Source organism: Notechis scutatus, chromosome Z (assembly GCF_049901735.1).
Source record: "Notechis scutatus isolate UNSWTSFEM ecotype Mainland chromosome Z, rNotScu1.2, whole genome shotgun sequence".
NCBI lineage: Eukaryota > Metazoa > Chordata > Lepidosauria > Squamata > Elapidae > Notechis > Notechis scutatus.
In genome coordinates, this window is record NC_142025.1 from 62,447,411 (window position 1) to 62,463,503 (window position 16,093).

The following is a 16,093-nucleotide window of genomic DNA, read 5'->3' on the forward strand; positions in this document are numbered from 1 at the left end:
ATTGATATTGATGTATATTTAAAAATAAAAATCTAATAAATCATTTAAAAAATCCTGCCATTCAGCCCCCATCTGAGAAAAGGTTTGCCCAATCATGGTATAAAGGAAGCATACTCACATAAATTTAAATGTGTAGGGTTCTTTTGGCAGTAATATGAAGGTAGTTTGTCATTGCCACTCCAGTTTTATAATTCATATTTGGGATTTCTTGGTGGTTTACATCCAAGAAGTAACCCGATCTGACTTTGCAATTCAAGATTGGCTTAATTAGTATAGGTGTTGCCATTTAGCTGGATATTTATCCTTATAACTTTGGGGGGGGGGGGAAACCCAACCACTAACAAAATTTAAAGTGTTTCCTCTTTTTCCTTAGGCCTGTGCCCATCGTTGGAAAAATGTCTACTATGAAACTGAGTACATCCTTCCTCATGGTTTTTGCAATATCATCCCTCCCAACCTTGGGTTGAATGGTAAAAAATTAATGCCTTGCTATGAAGGTAAGGAGGCATATTTATTTTTGCTTATCTGTGCTAGTACTTGTGATGGATTTCCTTGTTACATTCCTCCTATTAATTATAGTTGTGGCAGTAAATGCATTTAGAATGCTATCATTATCCTGTAAATTAAATTATGACTGAACTACTGTCCTGATATACCGTATATACTCGAGTATAAGCCGAGTTTTTCAGCCCATTTTTTGTGCTGAAAAACCCCCTCGACTTATACTCGAGTCAGATCCCTCTGGAAAAAAAATGGTGTGGAGCTCCGGAGCTGGGCAGGCGCTTCCCTGCTTCCGTGTTTCCTTTGCAACTTTTAAGCATGGGGTAATTGGAAGCAGAAAAGTTCTTGCATGAGGATATATTTTTCTTTTTTTAACTGTTTTTAGGGGGAAAGACCCACCGTCATGTGAGAATGCTCAGACACGAAATCTATCCGCCCGAAAATAAGTGTGTGTGTGTGTGTGTGGGGAATTTTAACAGAGGGAAGATGTAGGGAGAAGGCAAAAGCGACGGAAGATCCTTCAGGGGAAACTGAGGAGAGACTCACCCTTGGTCCAGATGAGCCCCCTTCCCCCCCCCAAGGAAGCAGAGGCAGCCAGCAAGGGCAGGCAAGCCTCACTTCACGGACTCCGTCCGTCCTCGCTCCCACCAAAGCCACGAAGTCCCCCAATCGCGCAGCCCAGAATCGCCCTCCCTCAGGGGCAGCAACAATGCCCGGTTTTCCCGAGACAAGAAGCTCCGCCGTGCAATGAAAGCGCCCTGGCTCTAGGCTCGCGGGCTCAGAAAACAACGTGAGCCGAGGTGGCCGGCTCCGCTCGGCTTCTCCAACATCCGGCGCCGCCCTGTTCTATGTGCCGGGCCCGGCAAGTCCGAGCAGCCAGGACATAGAACAGGGCGGCGCCGGAGATCATTAGCTGCCTCTTTCACAGCACAAGAAGAACAGGGTGGTGCCGGACCATTGGAGAAGCGGAGCAAAGCCGGAGATTAGTAGCTGCCTTTCGGAAGAAAGCTTCCCCCAACCAGCTGGCTGGTCGTCTCCTCCTGGCCATACAGAACAAGCAGGCAGAGAAGGAGGAGAGCAGCTGGCCAGTTGGGGAGGCTTCTTGTGCTGCGAAAGAGGTGGCTAATGATCCCGGCTCCGCTCAGCTTCTCCAACATCTGGCGCCGCCCTGTTCTATGTGCCGGGCCCGGCAAGTCCGAGCAGCCAGTGCATGGAGCAGGGCAGCGCCGGAGATCGTTGGCTCCCTCTTTCGCAGCAGGGAGGCCTCCCCGGCTGGCCAGCTGCTCTCCTCCTTCTCTGCCTGTTTGTTCTGTGTGGCCGAGGAGGAGGAGACCGGCTGGCTGGTTGGGGAGGCTTTCTGCACCGAGGAGGCGGCTGCTGGTCTCCGGCTTTGCTCCGCTTCTCCAATGGTCCAGCGCGCCCTGTTCTTTACTTGGGCAGCCGGGTGCCCTGCAGCGGCGCCATGGCGGCAACAGGCAGTTCCGCCCGGGCTCCACTCAGGTGTCCAGCTGGGGCTGTCGGGAATTGCTGCTGCTAGTGCGGCTCCGGTCCCGCGTTGCCTTGGGAAGGGTGGGGCAAAGCCAGGAGCCGCTGAGCCTGAGCCTCCGGTGCCGCTGCTGCCATTGCAAAGCGCTGCCGCGGCTCTTCCTTTTTGCCTTTCCCTTCCCGAGGCGCGCGGGACTGGGGCCGCACCGGCGGTAGCGACTCCTGACTCAGGGGCCTCTGAGGGGAGGGGAAGAAGTGACTCCTGCCTCCCGCTGTCATCATCATCTTCTTCTTTTGGGTTAGTGAATCAATTAAACCTTTCATGATAGTGAGATCGTTTCCCAAATTAATTATTTTTATTTTTGAAATTTACCAGTAGCTGTTGCATTTCCCACCCTCGGCTTATACTCGAGTCAATAAGTTTTCCCAGTTTTTTGTGGTAAAATTAGGTGCCTCGGCTTATATTCGGGTCGACTTATACTCGAGTATATACTGTTGTGAATCAATAAAAGTGAATAACCTAAATGCAAATTAGGGGTTGAAAGCCTGCACACTTGATTGGTCCTTATACAACAACTCAGGATTGGGCCAGAATTAGACCCTGATTGGCCACGTTTGGAACACTTCTTATTGGTTAGTAGTTTGAACCTGTTGCAAATTTCATTGGTTAATAAGGTAGCAGCTAACCCTATAAAAGGGTTACTGCTGTCCATAGCTTTGCTCTGTTATGTTCTATTACTTTTATTAAAGAGTTGAAGTCACTGATCAGATGTCTGGTCTCCATTATTCTCCATACTTAACACTGGCGACGAGGATGGGATTCGGAGACCGAAGAACTGACTAACCTACAGAGCAACCAACAGAGCACGTGGTCGAACACGCACCATCAACGGCAACATGGCCAGCGGTGCCGTACCACCCGCTCCATTCAACCCAGAAACCGAAGACTGGGAGGCCTACATGGATCGGTTCCAGATGTTTCTGGAGACCAACAATTTGAAAGATGCAACAACCGGAAAAAAAAGAGCTATCTTTCTAACTCACTGTGGGCCGACCGTGTTTAAAATGGCAAAGTCACTTGCCAAGCCAGCAGAGGTAAAAGAAATGGACTGGGACGTCCTCGAGCCGTTACTACGTGCTCACTACACGCCCACCGTACCAACCTTAGTAAGAAGACACGAATATTACCAGAGGGACCAACGGAAGGGCGAAAGCCTTGCCAATTACATCGCGGACCTCCGGAACCTAGGAGGCCTCTGCGGATTCGCAGACTTAGAAGAAGCCCTCCGGGACCGCCTGGTTCTGGGCCTAGAAGACGGCGCGATCCAGAGCAAAATTATGGCTAAGGGGGACATCAGCCTCACCGATGCCCTTAAAGAAGCCTCGGCAGCGGAGGCGACCAAGAAGTCGGCGGCCCAAATGCGCCGCACCAACGCACCGCTACGTAAACTCGCCACTGATACCTCGCCTCGCTCGGAGAGACACCCGGTATCAACTCACCACGAAGACCTAGGAGTCCCCGTCCGACAGCGATGAGGAAGAGGTCAACCGACTTTGAACGGAGAGAGACCAGTCCACACAACACTCATTTCGACCGTGTGCCGGCTGTGGAGCCAATCACCCACGATCCGGCTGCAAATTCCTCGACGCACTCTGCCGCCATTGCGGAGACGAGGTCACATCGCAAAGGTTTGCAGAAGCAAACAGAACTCCAAACCCGACAGGCCGAATACCAGTCTTCCGGATTCTTCGGCACACACCGAGAAAAATTGAACCACTCCTACAAAAACAAGCCGTCCACCACTTCCACCAGGCGTGAAGAAACCAGGCAGGAAGAGACCCACCAAACAATCACCATAGGCCACGCTACATCCCTTGACGCCGGGAAAATCCGAGTAAAAGGTCGCCATCGAAAACAAACCTTGCGTGATGGAGGTAGACTCGGGATCTTCCTCTCGATGGTGTCGTGGAAAACGCTCCAACAGCTCATTCCAACGATTCACCGCAAGACCTTAACCCTCAAAGGGTTATACTCAAAGACTATCAGGGCAACCGAATTCCCGTCGTCCGGGTCCCGCGAGATTCCAGGTCTCATTCAAGGACCGCACCGTCGCACTACCACTGACTGTCGTGGATCGAGACAGGCCTAGTCTTCTAGGCCTTCAATGGTTCAGGCCGCTCGGAATCACTGTAGCCGGAGTCCACAAGGCCGAAAGCGTTGATTGGGAGGAAGCACTCGTGCAAGAATTCCAAGACGTTTTTCGTGAAGGGACTAGCAAGTATAAGGGGACCCCAATCTCGTTTAACTTGAACCCTGAGATAGCACCCATCCGCCTTAAGCCGCGTCGGGTGCCGTTGCATTGAAGCCTAAAATCGATGAACAACTCGATAAGCTGATAGCGCAGGGCGTACTGGAACCCACCGACCACGCCCGTTGGGAAACCCCGATAGTGACGCCTATCAAGCCTGATGGGTCCCTAAGAATTTGCGGAGACTACCGGGCCACATTAAACCACGCACTGCAGCAAAGTGCTTATCCAGTACCGGTAGTGCAACATTTACTCCATTCCCTGGGCGGCGGGAAAGTTTTCGCCAAACTAGATCTAGCCCAGGCGTATCAACAATTGCCTGTAGACCCAACCACAGCCGAGGCGCAAACGATCGTAACACATAGGGGCGCATTTAAATGCAACGGCTCCAATTCGGGTGGCGTCGCCCCTGGAATCTTCCAGAGTTTAATGGAAAGGTTGTTACAAGGGATAAAAGGCGTTGTCCCATATTTCGACGATGTACTCATCACCGCACCTAACAAAGACATTCTAGAAAATGACTCAGAGAGGTTTTACGAAGATTCCAAAATGCAGGCCTCAGAGTAAAAAAAGATAAATGCCAGTTATGTACTGAAAAAGTAGAATTTTTGGGATATCTCCTGGACAGCCAAGGAATTCATCCCACCAAGACAAATTACGAGCAATTAAAAAGGCACCCACTCCAAGGAACAAGGCAGACCTACAGGCGTTCCTTGGACTTATCAATTTCTATAATGTTTTTCTACCCCACAAAGCAACAGTAGCTGAACCATTGCATAGACTATTAGACAAAAAAGCAACGTGGGTTTGGGAGGCAACGGAACAACATGCTTTCCAACAAGTAAAAGAAATTGCTAACTTCTGATTCAGTACTTATGCAGTACAACGAGACTCTGCCGCTCACTATCACGTGTGATGCATCACCTTTTGGGGTTGGGGCAATTTTGGCCCATGTGTTACCAAACGGAGGCGGAGGCCCCCATCGCGTTTTTTTCGCGAACCTTAGCTAAAGCTGAACGAAATTATAGTCAGCTGGACAAAGAAGCTTTAGCTATTGTGGCTGCAGTTAAAAGATTTCATGAATATGTGTATGGCCGTGCGTTTACAATAATCACTGATCATAAACCGTTACTGGGGATCATTGCGGGTAATAAACCAACCCCGTATATATTGTCCCCCAGAATGACCCGTTGGTCTGAATTCTTGGCGGCCTACAACTACACCTTGCAACACCGCCCGGGGAAATCGATTCTCCACGGGGAAATCGATTCTCCACGCTGATGCATTGAGCAGAACACCGCTCCCAGACTCTGTTGTGGATCCAGCCCCAACCATCTCAACGCTACAGATCGAAGCTCTACATGCACCACCCTAGACGGCTAGAGACATTGCCTTTGAAACGAAACATGACCCCGTTCTGCAACACATACTATGCTGGGTTGAACGGGGGTGGCCGACGGACCAAATAGCACCTGAATGGGCGCCTTTCAAAGCCCGCCAAACCGAGCTGTTTTCCCAAAAAGGCTGTATCTTGTGGGGCGATCGAGTCGTAATCCCTGGCAAATTGCAACAGACTGTGTTGGCGGTATTGCATGAGGGACATTCGGGTATTGTGCAGATGAAATCACTCGCACGCAGCTACGCTTGGTGGCCGGGAATCGACAAAAGAATCGAGTCCTGGGTCGCTACTTGCCAACGTTGCCAGGACGTCAGCAACGCCCCACCTAAAGCAAGCCCAACCGAATGGGAAACGCCGAGGGGACCGTGGTCCCGTATTCATATTGACTTTGCGGGGCCTACCAAAGGACACACTTTCCTGATTACTGTCGACGCCTATTCTAACTGGCTCGAGATTCATCGAATGCACACAACCACAACAGACTCAGTTATTAATAAATTAAACAGACTATTTGCCACACACGGGTTTCCGGACGTATTGGTCTCGGACAACGGCCCTCAGTTCACTGCATTGCCCTTTGAACAATATCTTGCTGATCGGGGCATCCGCCATGCGCTAACCTCGCCCGCGCACCCTGCGGCGAATGGACGTGCAGAATGCATGGTACAATTTGTAAAAAAGACCCTTCACAAAATGGAATTTGGCAACATCGACGAGAAAATCAATCGAATTCTCTTGTTGCAGCACATCACGCCCACAGCGTGTCCAACAAAACGCCCGCTGAACTTCTTATGGGGCGGAAAATACGATCGCACCTTGACCGGCTCCACCCCGCTTTCGCACCGGAGAAGCCTTTCGGCTCCAGCAGCAAATGCCGGGAATTTAAGGTAGGCGATTTAATCTTTGCCAAAAACTTTTCCGGTGACCCGTTATGGATACCCGCAACCGTTACCCACCTCACCGGGCCTAGATCTTACCGCCTGCTCACAGACGATGGGAGGGTGTGGAAACGCTACATAGACCAGCTCCAATCGAGATTACCACCCAGCGGCCATGACCCCCCGGGTTCACCAACTCAAGGGGGAGGAAGCATCGAGGGAATTGACTTTGATACAATTAATAGCAGGCCAACGGAGACCCTACACCCCAGCGAAGCACCAGAACTTGAAGCGGGGAGGGAGCTGACTCTTTCAGGGAACTTTAATACGGGGGAAACCGAACTGCAAAACCCCGAAGAAACACGGAGTAGCAGAGACAACCACAGTGAATGCAGCACGGAATCGCCGTGCAGCGAAATAGAATTTAATAAAGGTCATCCAAACGCTCCACCGGAACCGGACATTGGACAAAAACCGGTGGAGCCTCGGAAATCATCCAGGCAGACCAAAAGGCCTGTATATCTTGAGGACTTTATTACAGCTCCCCTCAAACGGAACCCAAGGGGGAGGGGTGTTGTGAATCAATAAAAGTGAATAACCTAAATGAAAATTAGGGGTTGAAAGCCTGCACACTTGATTGGTCCTTATACAACAACTCAGGATTGGGCCAGAATTAGACCCTGATTGGCCACGTTTGGAACACTTCTTATTGGTTAGTAGTTTGAACCTGTTGCAAATTTCATTGGTTAATAAGGTAGCAGCTAACCCTATAAAAGGGTTACTGCTGTCCATAGCTTTGCACTGTTATGTTCTATTACTTTTATTAAAGAGTTGAAGTCACTGATCAGATGTCTGGTCTCCATTATTCTCCATACTTAACATATACGGTAATATAAAAATAGAGGGCAATTTTAGTTTACTTGTGCTTTCCAGATATATTAATAATATATGATTGTAATTCCAAGAACATCAGATGCAGAAGGCTGATCATGAGAGATACTTTTGGTAGTTGTTTTGAATGCTATGGGCTGTGAAACGAGTCCATGCCCTCTCAATGAAGAACTGTGTACTAAACAGCTGCAGGCTTTTTCAGTTGTGTCTGAAATCCTTCCCATTCAATTCTGTATACAAAACCAGCTTATGCTTTATCATCAGAGAACTGCAGTTGAACCATAAGTTCTTTCTTTGGTTCTATTCATTCCCTTCCTCTTCTCCTTCTCTTTCTCCTCATTTCCCTTGCCAGCTTGATCTCCTTGGGCCACACTATACATTTTATCAGGATTCTTCTCTTTTGCTTTTTGAATATTACTTATTTACAGATTAACAGAGTTGGAAGGAACCTTGTGGGTCATCTAGTCCAATCCCCTGCCCGAGCAAGAGACTTTACACCATTTCTGACAAATAGCAGTCCAATGTCTTCTTAAAAGTCTAAAGTGATGAAGCTTCCACAACTACTTCAGGCAAACTGTATCATTGGTTGTTTGTTCTCACTGTCAGAAAATTTCTCCTTATTTCCAGGTTGAATCTCTTCTTGTTCAGTTTTGATCCATTATTCCTTATCTGGCCTTCAGATGTTTTGGAAAATAACTTGATCCTCTCCTCTCTGTGGCAGTCCCTCAAATATTGGAACACTGCTATCATGTTTCCCCGGTCCTTCTCTTTACTAGACTAACCATGCCCAGTTCCTGTAACCCTCCTTCATATGTTTTAGTCTCCAATCCCCTAATCATCCTGGTTTGTCTTCTCTGCAATTTTTCTAGAGTCTCAAAATCTTTTTTATAGTGTGGTGACCAAAACTGGATGCAAGTGTGATTTTGAGAAGACCTTCTGGTTCTGGGGGGAGCTGGGAAGCACAGCGTGCCAGGAGGAGGCTCTATGGCAAGGGGCAGGTTTTCTTGTTGGCTCCACAATTGATAGGGCTTAGGACAAGTAGAGGAAAAAGGATGCCGCGCTAGGAGGAGACTCTATGGTGGGGGAACCAGATTTCTGGTTGGCTCCAGAATTGAACAGGGGGTTTCCAGTTAGGACTTTTGTGGCTCTTTGAGTGTTTAAGGTTGCCAACCCCTGTTCTAGGGTGTTAGCTATTCCTGCCAGCTTAGTATCGTCATCTACAAATTTGGTAAGTTCCCCTTCTATTCCCTCATCTAAATCATATATGAAGATATTGAAGAGTACTGGGCCTAAGACAGGACCTTGTAGTACCCTACTGCTTACTTCCTTCTATGTAGACTTAGACCCATTGAAGACTAACTCATTGAATATGGTTTGTCAGCCAGTTGCGAATCCATCTGGTTGTGCTGCTATCTATCCCACTTTTTTCTAGTTTACTGTCTAATTAATGTAATATACCTTTCTGGTAACATACTAACAAAGGAATAATCATTTGTACTCCATCTTATCAATTGTATTTTTAATGAAATTTATGTGTAGCCCATCTCATAGTTCTAAGTGACTCTTGACTCTTGCATTATGTACTTCATAATGCAAGATACCTAATAGGTCATATAAGGAAGATGGGTGTCTGCTAAACTAACAAATTAGAAAAATATTCTGGAATATACTTTCTGGGATATTTGGATTGTTAAGTATGTTTTATTGTCTTCCTTTTGGGGGAAGTTAAAAATTGAAGAGAACATTGAAATGAATTGATTCCTCCCAGTCTTCTCAGTGTCAAGACATAAGTCTAGTTCGGAAAAAAATATATCTATTATAGACTGGATTGCATTAACTCTAACTGTTGTTTGTTTGGATTTAGCTTATCCTGATGTATATATCCTTTCGTCATGCTCATGTAATTTATGGCATAGTGTGATGTATAACTCCTTTTGAACAGCATTTAACAAATCATGATTTAGTGCAACAGGAAAAATCCCTCGCCCCCAAATGTCTTCATCATTTCTTCTTTTCCTATGTAGTCAGAGCTGGAGGTCCTATGAAAAAATTCTTGTTCCTTATGACAGGAAATAAAACTGAATGGATTTTTTTTTATAGATAGCTTAGGTGTGATTATATCTTTAATGCAATGTGATTTTCCAGTGATTGCTTCTTGTCCAAATCCAGAATGTGATCTGAGACAGTGATGAAATGAAAGGCTTCAGATTTTTTTTTTGGCAAGAACTGAGTTATATTGGATTTTGCAATTGGTAATTGATGTCACACATTACATCAATCATAAATTAACCTTTCTTTCTTTATGCATGCCAGTTAGTTAAACTAGAAGGGGGGGGGCAGAAACCCTTTGCCTGGAATTTGTAACCTTTTATATTTTTGATCATTAGCAAACTGTTCACAGATAACTGTTTGAAATATAATTGTCTGCTTTTAGTTCCATGTTTGAAGCCATGAATTCAAGTCATCTTTAATAAAATTAAAGAAGCTATAAAATCCTCCCACTTGGAAGATTCTCTTGATTCGTATTTTCTTTCTTTCTTTTTTGCTGGATGCATTTTAAGGGTTATACAATATAAACTGGTATTACAAATGCAATTTCAGAGATAGAGGCGAGCACAAATATGTATGGATGTGCCCATGATTGCTATGCAGTGGGATGTTGTTGTTATTGTTTGAGAAGAATAACCCAGTAACTCACTTTTAATTTGAAAAGGTATTAGCCAGAAATATCTATAAAAATAGTACTGTGTTGATTCAAGATCTTTCAAGCAGTGGGTGGAAAATTGACATATTTGGCTTGGCTAGCATGCAATTTATTGTGCTGGAATCTGGATAGAAAATTAGGGACTAGGCATGTGTCTCAATTGCCAAACTGTCCCATCATGTAGAATGATCAAATTTGCTTTGGGAGAATACAATAACATTCAGCTTTCAATTGTGTAATTAGCTGTATCTTCTACAGAGATGGATGTAATAAATTTCTCAGAAGGAGTTGTATTTTAAATTAAATAGATTCTGCCTTCCTATGACAATCCCTTTTCATCTAGAATAGAATAGAATAGAATAGAAACCATTAGAGAGCAGCCAAGGCAGCTGTCATCATCGCCATCTTGAATACTTTGAGAAAGTAGCTGTCAGTTCCTTGATCTAGAGACTGCAGTTAAAGAAATGCAGACATTGAGAGTGGAATAAAACTGCAAAGAACCATGAGTTCTTATATTCAGTATTTGTTGACTATTCATTCAACACTGCATTCATTCAACACTACAGCATTTCTAATGGTTCTAACTTCTGATAATATTTCTGAAATGGGGAGCCTACTATAGACATTTCTCAGGGAATTTTTTTCTTTTCTCCATCAGAGTTAACCATGTCACATTAGATAACGTTAAGCCTAGACAGGATTAAACTAGAATGATCTAATTTTATGCATATACCTCTATCAATTAGCATAGAGGTGTATGCATAAATCTGTATCATATAGAATCCAAATATAAGATATTTGATTTGATTTGCATCCAAACATGGCAAAGAAGAATGGGCTTTCCGTAGGAAACATTCCTATCTTTTAAATTCAGCTGCATTATCTGATGGAGATGCATAAATATAGACATTGTAATTTGTAAATTACAACTAATGGCTTTGTATATTATATGAGCTATTAGTTGTGGTTCATTCAACAAACCAAGCAAATTTTGGCTGAATGCAATGTACAAGGCTAGCTACAGTGCTTTTTAAAATCTTTGAACTATCTAAATAGCATCAGAGTTCATTTAAATGATGCATAAAATGATGAGAATAATCAGGTGAGCTAGAACTACTCCCATGTTCATTGCTGTCCTTCTATTGGAAGAAAATAGTTGCAAAATCATTTAGAATCTTAATTTTACAGGTTTTTTAGTAGCTACTTAAGAGGATAGGAAGGTGTATGGGTATTTGTTCCCACTCTCCATAATTGCAGATATCATTTATTTATGTCTTGATTGCATGTATATCAGTGGCATATTTAATGTTCCCTTTTTCTTCTTCTCCTTCAAACAGCCTTTCATGATAGGTTGGACTGAGAGGAAGTAAGCAATGACTGAGTTAAAAACTTGGTTGTCTGGTTCAATACCTTGCCCATTACAACATGCTGGCATTCTCATTTGAATGCCTAAATAAGCTTTGTAAGGTATTTAATATGTCTGGCTTAACTGTATTAAAATCTGTATGCTTTACATATGGTGATAGGAGACAGAAACTTTCAACATTTAGATTTCATGATCACATTATTTAATGTTTATGACAAATGTAACCATAGAGTAACATAGTTAACCATCTGTTAACTGCATCTTAAAAGGATTTATCCAAATGTTGTGAGAGCGAGAGAAACAGTTGAAAAGATTATTTGCAGCTTTCTGCCTTCAGAGACATAATTTCGGGGATATCTTGGTTTATGAAAAGTTGGCTTATACATGTTAAACTGTTTAGGTTTGTAGATTTTAGGAGAATAAATATGTCTTTCTTTTTCTAATATATTTTATCCAATTTAAAGAAGTACTGACAGTCCATTCACTGTTTTTTTTCCTTTTGAACCGTGAGTTTCTGAATTGAGATTTATTATTCTTATGGTCTGTCCAACCTAAAGGAATACATTGAGTTTCCCTTAGGACAATTTGCCAAGTAATTTTCTGTTCATTCCTTGAAATTTAGCAGTGGGTTGGTGGTTAGTTTCAGAGAGTTACTAGGCTATATGGTGGCTGTTTTCAGAAACCAAAGCACTGACATTTCTCTGAAGTCATACATATCCTTGGGAGCATATTTCAAGAAGCAGGAAGTGGATTTCCCCCCAGCACATTATTTGGAGGATTTGAAAATTAATTCCAGAAGCTGCTCAGACCAATTTAAACCTCTGGTTGAGACTGTGAGCAATAAAGCATGAGATTGTTAGGATGCATCTAAGATACATATTAAAATTAGTTTCATGTTGTTTGACATATTTTCATTTTATTCAAATAAAGATTGTGATTATAATACCATGAAAGTAGGACAAATAACTGAAAAGATTATTTACAGCTTTCTATCTTTGAAGATATACAATTCCTAGGTTATCTTGGTTTATTGTGTTCTCTATTACTGGTAGAAAATAGCTTTGGGAACCATTGTGCTGAAAGAACAGATATGAGAACTAGCTTGGTGTTGTTACCTCGGTGATGGCTGAATAGTGCTATAAGGTACAAATGGCAAGTAGCCTTAGTTAAAAAAAAATGTCAGCCAAGCTTTCTTGGCTGTGATTTGCACATAAGCCTCAAAGGCTACGACCAACTCTTTAATCATGGTTAACCACCCAGTATAAGTGTATATATCTCACTAGGCCAAAGTAAGCAAACATGAATTGCTTTAGACAATCGGTAAATCCATTTATAAGCCTTTTGCATCTGAGTCTAGTTCCATGTAATGGGCATATTATAGTTACTCTGAGTGCAGGGGTGGAATTCAACATTTTTAACTGGTTCTGTGGGCGTGGCTTAGGTGGTGGGTGTGGCTTGGTGGCCATGTGACTGGGTGGACATGGCTTGGTGGTCATGTTATTGCAGAGGTGGGCAACTATGGCCCCTTGCTATGACTTGTGGACTTCAACTCCCAAAATTCCTGAGCTAGCATGGCTTGCTCAGGAATTCTGGGAGTTGAAGTCCATAATTCATAAAAGGGCCATAGTTGCCCACCCCTGTGTTATTGGCTGCGTGTGGCCAACTCAATATCACTCACATCGAGGCATGCGTCTCCTCCCCTAGCATCTCATGACTGTGGGGATGCTGCAACAGTCATAAGTGTGAAAAATGGTCATGTCACCTTTTTCAGTGCCATTGTAACTTTAAATGGTCATTCCACACAAGCAAAGTACCAGCAAAGGAAGGGGAAAAAACTCCAGAGATGTTCCTGAGACAGTAAGTCTAGTCCTGCCAAGAATGTAATAAGGATTAACGGAGAGGCAGTTTCTGTAAGCAACACCAGAATGTTTCCTTACAGGATTAGGCCAGTAATTTCTTCGAACAACTGATTCTCCGAACTGCTTAGAATGTTAACAACTGGTTCTAGCGAATAGGTGCAAACTGGTAGAATCCCACCCCGTCTGAGTGATGTTCCTTAGTGAAACTGTTGTACATAACTTGAGCTCTGGAAGAGTTGGTTGAAGTTTCTTTTTTCCCCAGGCCTGATAAATCCCACAACTTCCTTGTATTTTTCTTTGTTCACTGGACTGTTGTTTAATATCAATAGAAGTATTAATATTATAAGATGCAATAATGGTAGCAATAATTTTGGTCATTCTCAACACAGTCAATATTCATGACATTGTAGGATCAAAGATAAGTCCACAAATGAATTTTTATGCCTAAAAGCATATAGTCTAAAACAGGGGTGTCAAACTCAATTTCATTGCGGGCTGTGTGGACATGGCCAGCTTGACACCATTCACTGGATGTGGGCAACTGGGCAGGAATGGCCAACTGAGTGGGCATGGCCAGCTTGACCCCACTCCCCAAATTGCTGGCATGTTTCCTGTTCACATTGGGTAGACCGGGCTGAAGCCACGCGGGCCAGCCCCTTACATTTTCCAGGACAGCCCTGGGGGCTGGATCTGACCACATTGTGGGCCGGATTTGGCTTTGTGTTTGATACCCCGGTTCTAAAACATTATAGTAGAAAAAACAAGTAGGAACTGAGGGAAGCAGGAAGAGCAGAGTTTTAATTTTAGACAATAAAGTTGTGGATATTTTAGCTTTAATTTTCATTAAGAACTGATTGAGGAATATTCTTGCCAGCCTCCAATTGGCCTTGTAATTTTCAGTAAACAAATCATCAAGCTCCCTACCAGTTGTACTTCTGCATTTTTAGAGCTTTTTTACTTCCTCCTGTCATGAAAAATAAAAATAAATGTTTTCCTCTGTGAATTGAGTTATTTGGTTTAACAACAGCCAAAGAAGCTTGAGGTTTACTAATGTCCCAGAATTGGCTCTGTGGTGCATCTCACTGTCTCAGTTTATAACAGCACTTATAGAATAAAGAGAAGGGAAAGAGACCATTGAGTTGGGAATTATACATTTCTAGTGGAGATTGACAGGATTGCATTTATTTCTTCTAATCTCATTTCTTTTTTCTACCTTAGAATATAAGAAAAAATATGGTGAAGAGCATGGCTCATGTCAGGCTGGAATAGCAGGTTTCTTCACAGAGGTGAGTGGTGCAGCATTGTGAGAAGGCTTCAGTATGGAACAAAAAGTTTGTTTGCCTTTAAAATTGATTAGTTATATACACATATTATATGCATACTTACCATCACATTATTCCCTTTCAGGATAAACAATATATAGAGACAAAATATATAGAGACGAAAGAACCCCATACTCTTTCAAATAGCTTCTACATCTGCTTTCTTCATTCTTTTCCAGATTAAGCTATCCCCGTTTCTTAAGGCTTGTTCTTCCTGCTATCATCTGCTTTCACTCTTATCTTATTTCTTTTTATTTCTATAATGTCCATTTTTCTCCCAATATCCACCCTGACATGTCAAAAAATGGCTTGTCCCAATTCAGTACCTAAAGTAATCATTGATTCTTCACTAATTTTCTCAACTTTGTATTATAAAATCTCATTTCAGTCATGCTTTTATATTTATGTTGATTCCTTTTTCATGTACATGTATGAAAAGAAGGCATGTATGTACCTGAAACAAATCTTTCTCTAGATAAATATTCAGCAATCGACATTCATTTTTGAGTTCCCAAATGATCCAATAGCTTTTTCTTTACTTTCTCATCTCATTCCTATCCATCCATTCCTGTCATATAATAGATTAATTATTTCCCCAGATTTCATTAATTTAGAATGTTGCACAATTTTTAAAGCAAAACCTATATATTTTTTGCATTAACACCATTCTCCAGCAAAAAAACCCCCATAAAACTATTGCCAGCTATGGATTCACACTTAAAAAAAACTAATATAGCAATTTGTATGATTCCAAATATTATGTTCTATGACCAGTGGTGGGATTCAATTTCTTTTATTACAGGTTCTGTGGGTGTGGCTTGGTGGGCGTGGCTATGTGGTCATGTGACTGGGTGGGCATGGCTATGTGGTCATGTGACTGGGGGGCCAAAAGATAGAAACTGACTTTCTGGAGCAGGGGGTTGGACGAGATGACCTCCAGGTACCTTCCAGGCCTGGATTGCCAAGGTTTGTGGTCCTTCCTTCTTCTCCTTTTTCCCTCCCTCCCTCCTTCCTTTCTTTCTTTTTTCTTTTTCTTTCTCTTTTTTCTCCCTTCCCACCCTTTCTTTCTCCCATCCTTCCCTCTTTCTTTCTTTCTTTTTTTCTTTCGCAGCACCCCCCTGTGCCCTGTTTTTGGCCTAGTGCAGGGGTGTCCAACCTTTCACCTTCCCTGGGCCACATTAGAAGATGAAATTTTGGTTTGGGCCGCACATATAATAAATTATTATAAAATAATTATATTATAAAATTATATAATAAATTATAAATTATTTTGATTATTTATTATTAATTATTTATTTAAAATTATTTATTTTTTATTAATTTTCCGGCCAAATTTTGCGGGGTGGGGAGGGCGGTGGCAGCGGGGTGGGGGGGCGGCG

At 43.2% G+C, this 16,093-nt stretch overlaps 1 protein-coding gene across 4 annotated transcripts in view; it reads left to right on the top strand.

The window, feature by feature from the left end:
- The window catches only part of ITGA9 (integrin subunit alpha 9), a 588,311-nt gene that overhangs the window by 48,505 nt on the left and 523,713 nt on the right, over positions 1 to 16,093 (top strand). For all 4 annotated transcript variants that reach the window (XM_087946920.1, XM_087946922.1, XM_087946923.1 and 1 more), the window contains exons 4-5: positions 374 to 497; positions 14,611 to 14,678. In XM_087946920.1, the coding sequence (XP_087803046.1) occupies positions 374 to 497; positions 14,611 to 14,678 (192 nt within the window). The remainder of the gene's footprint in view (positions 1 to 373; positions 498 to 14,610; positions 14,679 to 16,093) is intronic.